The following is an 11,189-nucleotide window of genomic DNA, read 5'->3' on the forward strand; positions in this document are numbered from 1 at the left end:
AAATATAGGTTAGAGTTCAGCTAAGGCTTAATTGATTGTTGTTTCCAACTTACAATTCTTATGGTCATACCTGAGTTTAGCTTTGAGCAGTTTTGCAGTTAAAGCAGTAATTCAGCTTCTTTCTGTATTTAAAAATAACAGTACGTGCTCAACATTACAGTACTTATCTCTTGAGATAAGAATGAATTTCTAAGAATATGCAAATGAATCCATTTTTCACTTGCAGTTAAAATTAATTTTGAAATTGATTTATTTAACGTATTTAGAAAACTTTATCCTTTCCTCATGAATATACTCTTTAACAATGAAATTCATATGTTTCAAATTTCTGAATTGCTATGTTACCGAGATCTTGTATAGGCTGCACAGTGGGAAGAAAAATATTCCAAGTAATCCATTGGACTTTATCCTTCTGAGTTGTTTGATTTATTCTTAAGCAGTAACTCATATGTATTCTGTTTCTAAGTTTCCAGTGTCGCCCTTTCTCAAAGGAGCAGTGACCACAGCTTTCCTCTGCAGTAGCAGTAGCTGTCCGTAGGGATTCATTCTGACATACTCTGAGATGGCCACTTCCTCCAGGACCTCCTCCTCGCAGTAACAGTGCCTTGTTGCACTGACTGGGAGTTTCTGGAGAAACTTGTAAAGTCTGAAGTTCACCTCAGCTTAAGCTATCGTAGGAGTCTCTGCCCATCTTGAGGATGGTGGAATTTGGGTAAGAGTAGAGAAATGGAAATGAGCACTCTACCATATATACTATAGGGGACTTATTTCAATGAACAGAGCAATTCACATTTAAACCAGGATATTAACTTATTTTCCTGTGTCTCAGGCATCTTTTACAGTCACTAGGTGCTCAACCACCTGTGTGGGGTTTCCACCCCAAGGGTTCTACTTTTCAGAAATCATGAGACAGATACGTGTACCTCCCCTCTCCACACCCAGACAAGTTCTCCTGCATATTGCTCTCTTTTCTTCTCCACTATTAAATGTTTTGCCCAGAAAGGAAGAGGATATTTTCGAGGAATGGGAAAGATGATCTCCCATGGACTGACAGCCTATTGGGCTGCTGCCTTCTCAGTAGTTTGTTTTCACATTACTGAAGTTGGGAATTGTGACCATGCAGAAATACGAGTGTAGGATGGATTTCAATGATTAGGAGTATTTTATATGACAACTTCAGCTATCAGATGTATTTTCAGATATTTGGCTATAATTCCTTTCTAGAATTTTATCTCAAACGATAGAAATTTAACAGGCATGGTAAACATAGATAGGATGTAGAGAAGAGCCTTAGGAAAACATAAAAGCAGAGAAATAAACACAAAGAAGTATCAAAAGTAAAAAAATCTCGAGGATGGAAAATTTATAAAAGAATCTAGGAAATAGACAATGAACTGGAGCATATGCTCCAGTGGTTTCACACAGATCTACTGAGGCACATCAAACATAAATGCAGCTGTTCCATAGGCATGTGAAACATCCAAGGCCTACCAGCAACTGTGATGTTAAAATTTAAAATAAAAGTGATGTGACTTTGGTAACACATGCTCAAATTATTAGAAATGTCGAGTGACACCTGGGATACTGCTGGGATCTTTTGGTTTTACTGTTTGTGTAAAAAAATTGTTAATGACAGCTTTCCCATCAAATTAGGGAGATTGTGCGAACACCCAGATGTAGCACAGCTATAGTTACAGAGAGGCAAAATTACTGCTGCATTAATGTCCTCTTTTTAACTATAGCTGCTACAAAACCTGTAAAATATAAGACAAAGCTTCTGGTGTCCTAGAAGGAAGAAATAGGTACATAGATTGATATATAATATGTATTAATTATGTACATTACACATATTGTATTAAATATATATTATATACTTTTTACATAAATTTAAAAATAATATATATATATTATGTTATTGGGTAACCTGACTGTCTTTCCTCATCAGTCCACCTAGGACTTGTAATACAACTAACTATGAAATAGAAGACTGAATATATATCTTAAGATTATTATAAGCATTGCTGCAAGTACCTTAATTGAAGACCTTACGATATTCAGTGCAGAGTTAAAGTTGGTGACCTTATGGTGACTCAGATGTGCAGGCTTCTGTTAGGAGTGTGTACACAACTCTGCTTTAGCTCCTGCAGAAAAAGTGACCCAATGATAGTTTTAGGTGTCTGTCACTACCCATTCACAGCCCATCTGAGGCTACTGCAAGCTTTACAGTGTTTCCATTCCAAATTCCTGATGTGCTCCATCCCTGAAGTGGTATCTCTGAAAACTCAGTCCTCAATGTGCACAAGTGCATTTACAGCTTGGTTTTGCTCCCTGTCCTCCTTGCCAAGCACTCAATCCCAGTGCTTATGTGACTGCTAACAGCAGGCATGTTTCTTTTCATAACCCTGTTTGGAGATCTCATGTGTCAGATGCAGTTAATCTTAGTATGAGCATAGTGCCCTGGCCACTGACACCAAGCAGGCTGTTAGCATGCAAGGGGCACAACAGTAGAGGCCATGTTCAGAAGTCTCTGTTGCAGGTGTTGCAAGTAGTTCAGATATCCATATTTCTTCCTAGTGAAGTGTGGTCTATAAAGCCATGTACTAGAGATCAGCAAATACTGAAAACAGTTTTCTTCCATTATCTTTAAACTTGTATTTTTCTTGTTTGACATCCAGGATCTGGATCTAGTGTAGGCCATTAATCTTGTCTTTGTCATCCCTTTGCCATCACTATTTTTCATTCGAACATAGAAACTGTTTCTTTTCTATGTGACTCCTACAGCTGATTTGATTTGGGTAGAGTATCTTCCTCTCCTTCCCACGCTGGCTTTGTAACACCTACAAGTATCTTATAAGCAACTTTTGCCAAAATATGTCCATTTTGAGACTTGCCATTCAGGCACTGGACTTGCTACAGCATGATATCAAAGCATCTGTTGTTGATTTAAAGACTGATTTTAATTAGTTACAGTATAAATGGAAAACTGTGCATGGTATAGCTTGGGAAGTAGAGAGTGTGCTATTTGTTTGTAGTTCCCCAGTACAATACTCTAAAATGCAGCCCATAATTCAAAAGGAAGAAAAGCTTTTCCTTTGAGAGGATGCCGTAGGATTAGCTTTCGTTTTTCTGTCCTTGTAGCCCTCTGGAGCACATCTGGAGATCATTCAGGGAGGGGAAGGAGAGTGAGACGGGGCTCAGATTTATGGTGATGAGAGACCTGGGGCCTTGCAAAAAAATCATAAAGAGCAAACATTAAGTTGTATAAATACTCTATTCTAGCATCTTGCTGAATGATACATAGAAGCAGCACCAAACCAAATTGGTACAAAGGGAAAAGGATGTTTTTTGCCTTACTGTTCAGTTGCTTTTAGTTCTTTTATGTCTGACTTGATGCAAACCTTATGGGCTAATAAGCAGTAAGAAATTATATTTAACTAAAACTTTCTGTGCTTATACTTCAGTTAAAAATAGTGTAATTTAAGTGTGAGGTCTTCTTCCTGAAACTGCAGGGCACAGTAATATATATTTCTTGTCAGCCAAAAACACCTACACTGCATGTAAATATAAACAACACATAATTTTCACTTCATTCCTCACTGGCACGTATTGCTTAAAAACAGTTTTTAAAAGTGCATGCCACCTACATTTTATTTAAGCCAGAATACAGTACAAAAAAGTCTTTTTGAAGTGTTGATCCTTGAAACTTTTAAACACTTTTAGTGATAGGATGCCTCTCTTTTCTTTCTCATCAGCCAAATTAACGTTCTCCCAATTGAACTAAATTGCAACAATGTTCTGGAGAATGAGAGAAAGATTTTGAACTACAGCCTCATACTTAAGTCCTGTTTCTGCAACTTTGTCTTACGGTGTAGCAGATCAGGGATGGGCCCAGCTGGGAATCTTCCCCACAAAGGCTGTTGCCATTCATGTCATCAGGTATTTTTGTCCACTGCCATAGGACTGAAGAGTTCTCCTCCAGCTATGGCATGCAAATAACCCCTAGTTCCTGGGCCCTGGGCATATTGAGTTGGCTGGGCAGCCTCGTGCTGGGCATGCAGCTGCAGTGGAAAGTCTTCCTCACGGGGAAGCCTTTTGAATTTGCAATAGTGGAGGAGGATACTGGATTAAACATAGTAAACCTGTCCTCCAGAATAGGATGTTTTGGGAAGTTCGTGCATTTAGGAAAGACTTCCTACGACAAACCCACAGATCCAATTTCCTGCCCAGTTTGTGACTAGCAGACTGAGTAGGACAGAGTAGGACAGGGCCTCTCTTGGGAGCTCGATAAAAACAAGTGGTCACGTCATATGTAAAGCAGCACTGTGCAGCTGCTACTAAAAAAGTGATCTTGGCATCAAGAGCAGTTTCCACATGTACTGACACTGAAACTCATGAGGCAACAACTGCCAGGACAAATTTGGACTGGCTGTCACCTCGGGAAGAGTGGGATGTTTCTAGGGTCAGAGCTGGATCAGCTATATATGTCATTTATTTAATTCTTTTATGCAAACTTCAGGCTTCCTGGTGAAATATAATTTTCTGTTGCTGAAGGACTCTGCTGTGGTTTCCATAAGTTTCACCAGGTAGGATTTCTTCAAGCATCTCATGTGTACCTCTGATAGCAACTGTGTTTGCTGGAGGTTATCCTAGCATGGTGCGAGGTGAGTTTGGTTGCTGACCTCCCCGCCATGCTCAGGAGGATAAAAGTGTATCACAGCACAACTTTTTTGAGGCATCCAGCAGAGCCAGTATAATTTAAAAACTAGATGGACTGCACATTCCAGAAGGAGATTGTTTGTGCCTGTGAGTGCCTCACTCACAGAGGGAACCACTGACTGGAAAAGCACATACTTTCTGTTTTGAGGTCGTACTGTAAATTTTGAGATACTAAATATATGGCAAGGCTATGTGTAGTAAGGCTTATTTCTTAAATGCTACTCTGCTTTTTTGTCCCCTCTTCCTAAAATGCAGGCCATGATAATTGCTTTTACATCTGACATGATTCCTCGTCTGGTTTATTACTGGTCCTTTTCAGTCCCTCCTTATGGGAGCCACAGCAGTTATACCATGAAGGGGTACATAAACAATACACTCTCTGTCTTCAATATATCAGACTTCAAGAATGCAAGCAAGCCATTTTCCTCCTGGTTTGAGAACCACACAACATGCAGGCAAGTGTCAAATAACCATCTTTTCCCAGTGACAAGGGTAAATATCACTGCTTTAATATCTAAATAATCCATAAATAATCCAGATCCATTAAAAATATGCAGTAAGAAATGTTAGAACACGGTGCAAGCAGCATACTTTGAATGGCAGAACTGAGTGAACTATCCACCTATAAGTAATACTTACTTCATTTTGTTTTCCTCATAACTTACGCAGTCTCAACAACAACAAAAAAAAGCCCCAAATGCTTTAAAATTGACTTAAGAAGGTTTATCACTGCTGCAGTTGCATTCAGCAGTCTGTTCAGGCTGCACTAAGCCAGGACACGGCTTGCTCCATCCTCTGGCCACAGAGCCGTACTGCAGATTGCTGACACTGGCTCCTGTCTCTGCATCGCCTTCAGGTACCGTGACTTCCGCTACCCTCCTGGGCACCAGCATCAGTATGAGCATAACATATACTACTGGCACGTCATCGCAGCCAAGCTGGCTTTCATCATTGTCATGGAGGTAAGCCTGTAGGGGTTTTCAGCATAAGTGATTTAGACTCCTCTTTCCTCCCTGCAGAAAATCCTTGGAAGACATTCTGTTCAGGCACAGCTGTCAGAGCTTTTAGTACGCAGTGGTGCTGGCATGGGCTCAGGAGAGGTAAATTAAGTGTAGCACTGTTAGAAAAAGTCTCTAAAGTGGTGGCATCCATTGAGGATTGGCCCAGTATTTGCAGTTTCTCTTCTCGAAAACTGTCAAGCGATTTCTAGTATCAGGAAAGGAAGGGACAGTAGCACCAAACATTTTTATATGCTTTTAGAGGTTTGTGCCCTGCCTCATGAATACATGCAATGCAGCACATGTGCACTGAGTGACCTGTGTAAAGTCAGTCACTGCAAGAGGAGAGTCTGTAGATGAGACTGTTTGGTTGAAGAGCAGTTGCTCTCTCCTGTGCAGCAACAATGTGGGGTTAGGAAAGATGGGAGCCAGCCCAAGATCAAAAATATTCTTTCATTATAAAATGTACTTAGTGCCTGATCCAGAGACTACTGAAGTCACCAGAAATGTGCAGCTTGCTAGAGCACAGTTCCGTAGCAGAGGAATGTCTGCAGCCCTGGAGGCATCTGGATAAACCTGAAACAATTTAAAAAGATCTGCAACCAATATTTCCATAGTCTGGGGGGAAAGGAAGCACTGGGCAACAGGGTTCCCTCAGAGCAAGCAGAAAAGTCATTAGTAGCATCAGGATTAGAAAATCAGAAAGTTTTGTTTATCAGACAATTATTCTATTCATCTCTACCTTTTAGGATACTGTTCCAGTGTGGTAGATACTGGTACAAAATCCGCTCACAGTCTTAAGAAATAGGGTGGCATTTCAATATTTCTCAGAGTAATAATAACATCCTGTTCAACCCAACTGACATTTCTTTTCATTTGCACCTTCCCCAGCATGTCATATACTTTGTGAAGTTTATTATTTCCTACATAATCCCGGATGTGTCACAAGAGACCAAGAGCAAGGTCAAACGAGAGAAGTACCTGACACAGAAAATCTTGCATGAGAACGACCTCAAAGTTGTGAAAAAAACCATAGGGAAAATCGCCGACAAAATTATCGAAGGAGTAGACAGCACTTTCCGGCCCAAAACTGAATAAGGACTTTTTTTTTATATGGAGGAACAGTTTTTAACTAGCCAGTGCCTGCCCAGGCATTACCAATGGCTAATCAAATGCTTTGGATGAATTTGCCTTACTGAACATGGTTTCTTGCAGCTGTCACCTGCTCTGTTGCCTGTTTCCCTTAGGCAAAAGCAACCACTGAGACTCAGTTTACAATTACCCATTTTTTAAACCAGCTTTATTAGGACATATTTTAACATGTGAAGGTAAAAATTATCGTCTTAAAACGATGCAGACTAACTCTGAAATATACAGAGTGCTTTCCGCTTTATTTAGGTATAAGCTAGTAGGTCTGAACTTGAATAAAACTTCAATAACAAGAATTACTTGTTGTAAGAACACCACCACTTTCTCTGAAGGAGCTTCGATTACTTGGTGATGCAAACCCCAACTAAAAGAAGAAAAAGCCAAAATGGAGGAAAGAGAAGGAAAATGCAACTTGCAACCATATTGTTAAGATGTTGCAATTGACTTACTGAGCACTGTTGTGTGCTTCGCTGACTTAGAAGTGCATACTGAGACTTAAATGGATAACAAGATATTTCAATTTATCATGGGCTTGGATCACAAGAAACAGCGGGACTGTAAGCCCGTCCTGTTTGCCAGCCTCTGTGTAAACAGGAGAATTGAAATCCATGCATACAAACTGACTTCACTGCACTTAGAGCAAGTGGAAAACTCAGTTATCTTTTCCCTCATCAGTGTACCTTCATTAGCTCACTTGGCCATTCTGTTCTGAATGAACACAGCTTTTAAGGTCTCTCAGCTGTAACAGTAATGAGTGTTAAACTTCTTTTCATAAATTAAATAATTCTAGAGGGCTATCTTTTGCCTATACCATAGCCATTCTCTTCCCTGATTTTAACACAGAAAGAATGCGCAGCTGGACTTGTTCTGGTGCAACACTGACAAACTAAATTTAGACAAGACCATGAATCTATTGAAGCTGCAGATCAGAATAAACCACTGAATATGCATTTACTGTGTTACAAAACTTTAAATAATCAGGAAGATGTTACAAGTGTGGATGAACTTGCCAGAGCCATCAACCATCTTCACATTATGCTGCGGATATGCTTGGCTGTTTTGGCCTCAGTTGCAGCCTAGGAGTTCAGGAATTACAGGGTAAACGTGTATGTAGAGCTCCTGCAACAATGATGTTCCTAATTATTAACTTGCTTTCTTTTTTAATGATTCTAGTACACCAATCTCTATGAATTGTGAAAACCAAAATCTTAAAAGAAAGGCAAAAATATGTCTGCAGTCTGTAAACCAGATGATTACTGCTGGGTTTGTACTCATAAATGTAATTCATTTGCACAATACTTAGGCAGATATTCACATAGCTTTTTACATATTAAGAAGTTCGTTTGCAGAAACAAAGTAGCATTGGTAAGTTATATTTTATCCCATTAATAATCAGAAGGAGTTAAACATCTGAATTTTGTAGAAAAACTTCAAAATACTGCTCAAAATACCTCAAGCCCATCTATTATAATACCAGCATATGAACCAGAAGAGGCAACACATGAAGGGAATTATTTCAGCAGATGTGACACACAAGCTTTCACTAAGCACAACTTTGCAAAATGATTGCATAGAAGAATATGGAAGACAAGCTTGGTTCAAAAATCAAACAAAGGTTGGAAGATGAAAGACAGAAACCCAGAGGTTCCAGAGGAGACTCACATTTCTGACAACCAAGAACTGAAGTTTGCTTTATATACTGCCCAGGAAACCTGCTGCCAGGCGCTACCTGAAGATGAAAAGATGCAGGACAGAAAAACAAGATCATAACCATCAACAACTACTGACCAGAGCCATGATAAAACTGGTGCTTCTTTCCACAGGAAATTCTACTCTTTGACATTTATTTTTGTTGCCAGTCAAAATCACAACAAGTCTTTAAATTTACGAGGAATCAAATATAAATTTGGCAGATAGATAGGATAGACAAACAGAAGTTTCTAAACAAGACAGGACTTCTTGTTGAAATATATCATCCCAATATTGATATAACCATTTTCCAGAATGACAGAATGATTAAGGTTGGAAGGGACTTCTGGGTCCATCTGCCCCAGGTCCTGCTCAGCAGGGACACCCAGAGCAGGGTGCCCAGGCCCACATCCCAGCGGCTGCTGAAGGTCTCCAAGGAGGGGACCTCACAACCTCTGGGCAGCCTGTGCCAGTTCTCCATCACCCTCACAAATACAAAAAGATTTTTTCTTATATTCAGATGGAATTTCTTGTGTTTCAGTTAGTGCTTGTTGCCTGGCTGTCACAGGGTGCTATCCCAAGCTTTTCTTTATAACAGAATTTTGTCCAGAAGACCATTTCATGGAATACCTTTGGTGAAGTACTCAGCTCCATGCAAGCTCAGAGCTTCTGATTTTAGCTTCAAGTTGTTGGCATTTCCCCATATATGAACTAGTATTTTCCTATCTGCAGCAGTGTTCAGCTGGGAAGTGCCATTTCCATCTCCCTGTAGGGGATCACGGTGCCAAAGTGCCTTAAACACCCTCTCAGGTGCCGTGTTGGAGGGCTGGTGCTAGCAAATAGGTATCCTGCGACAAAGGCAAAAAATAAATATCACGAAATGGGCCATCTCAGTTAATTGTTTGGTCTTAAGGAAATTTTGATTGCCCTCTTTGACAAGTAAAGAGACAGGGAAACAAAGGAACTAAATGCCTTGCCTGAGGATACACTGTGAACAGTAGCAGAGTTTAAGACAGATTTTCGGGAGTGCCTGGTATTCTGACCCTTTTTTTCTTCCTATGCCTCCCAGTTGCCCCTTATAACAAGCACTGTCTGAAGGGGAGATGGCCCTGAAGGTCATTATTTAAAAAACAAAAAAAAAAGTAAAAACATGCTACAGCAGCAAAGTCTATTTATCTATGACTTAGTCTCCTCCTGTAGTAGACTCCTAACCACCTAAAATCATAGAATATCCTGAGTTGGAAGGGACTCATCAAGTCCATCGCCTGGCTCCACATAGGACCACCCAAAATTCAAACCCTACATCTGAGAGTATGGTTCAAACACCTCTTGAACTCTGTCGGACTTGATGCCACGACCTGGGGAATGCTGGGTGAGTTTCTACATTACCATTTTGTTCAGATCAGCAGTGTGCTTGAAACTAGTCTTCCACCTGTCCCCCCACTTTCTGGGTGGTGGCTCACATCTGGTCTCAGAGCTCATGAACTGGATTTTTATTGTCTTGAGCCAAACCAGGTGATAGATCTGAGGTATGCCCATGATGGTATACTTGTCTCCGGCAAACATTTTAGTCCACAGTTCTAAAAGCAGAGCTAATCTGCAGAGAGCAGTGAGCACTGGTGGGCATCAGCTTCTCAGCATCAACATTTTGCTCAGTTATTGCTTCCCAAGGGCCATGCTACTTGCTAGTGTAGCCACAACATCTAATATCAGAAAACACTGCATCAGAAATTCAGTTCATTTTGCTATATGCATGGTGCTTCTGACAGCACAAAGTGCCTAAACCTCTTAAGCTGTGCCATGTAAATAAGCCTCTACCTCCAACTGCTGAAACCTCCAACAGTGAGCTCTGCAGCGGCATAGGAACAAAGTGCATGTGGGGTGGGGGCAACTGCCGACATACCAGTGTTTTTTTCAGGATTACGTCACTTAAATAATGTTTAAAGATCTGCTTGAAGGAAAAATTAATGTTCATTTTAAACTCTAGATCAGTTTTACTATTTTTACATTTTGTACAGGTCTGTAGAAGTCAGGATGAATTTGAATCAGTCACCATTTCATTACCTAACAGTAAGATATGAGCAACATAAATTGCAGGCTGTTGCCACTGTTTTACTCTGTGTATGCTGATAAAATTCAGAATGGAAGAATGTATTTTTTTGTATTTTTTCTAAGAATGTTTGCTGTTAGATTCTGAACATTGCAATTTATATTTATTGTCATTAAATAAAGTCTATTTTAAAATAATAATACATTTGTTATTGATTATCCTTGTTTATTTTTGTACAAACAATACTGCTGCTGCCAAAGCCACATTTAAATTCTTAGAACATCATCACTGTCTAATTTCCATATTCTCCCTCTTTTTCAATCTTTTGTCATTAAACTGTTACTGCTGCTGTAATTTATCTCCTGTTTTTCCTGCATCCTCTAGATGGAAGTCATTCCTTTCAACCCCAAGTCGATGACAAGGACCATTATGTTCTCATACAAACAAACAGTTTAGGTCTTTATACCTTTTCACTCCTGTCATGATAAGCCCTGTGTTGTGTTTCAGAGTCATCATTTATTTCTTCATCTGTATCAAGTATGTGAGATGCTCCCACCTCCAGGCAGGCCAGATGCTGTGCTCCTTAT

At 39.9% G+C, this 11,189-nt stretch overlaps 1 protein-coding gene across 1 annotated transcript in view; it reads left to right on the forward strand.

Annotated features, from left to right (window-relative positions):
* ANO6 (anoctamin 6) overlaps nt 1-10,799 on the forward strand; it is a 31,000-nt gene extending 20,201 nt beyond the window's left edge. The window contains exons 16-18 of the mRNA XM_031552136.1: nt 4,972-5,171; nt 5,573-5,678; nt 6,606-10,799. Coding sequence (XP_031407996.1) covers nt 4,972-5,171; nt 5,573-5,678; nt 6,606-6,812 — 513 coding nt within the window. The 3' untranslated portion in view covers nt 6,813-10,799. The remainder of the gene's footprint in view (nt 1-4,971; nt 5,172-5,572; nt 5,679-6,605) is intronic.
* The last annotated feature ends 390 nt before the right edge of the window (nt 10,800-11,189 follow it).

The sequence above is a fragment of the Meleagris gallopavo genome, chromosome 1 (genome assembly GCF_000146605.3).
Source record: "Meleagris gallopavo isolate NT-WF06-2002-E0010 breed Aviagen turkey brand Nicholas breeding stock chromosome 1, Turkey_5.1, whole genome shotgun sequence".
Lineage (NCBI taxonomy): Eukaryota > Metazoa > Chordata > Aves > Galliformes > Phasianidae > Meleagris > Meleagris gallopavo.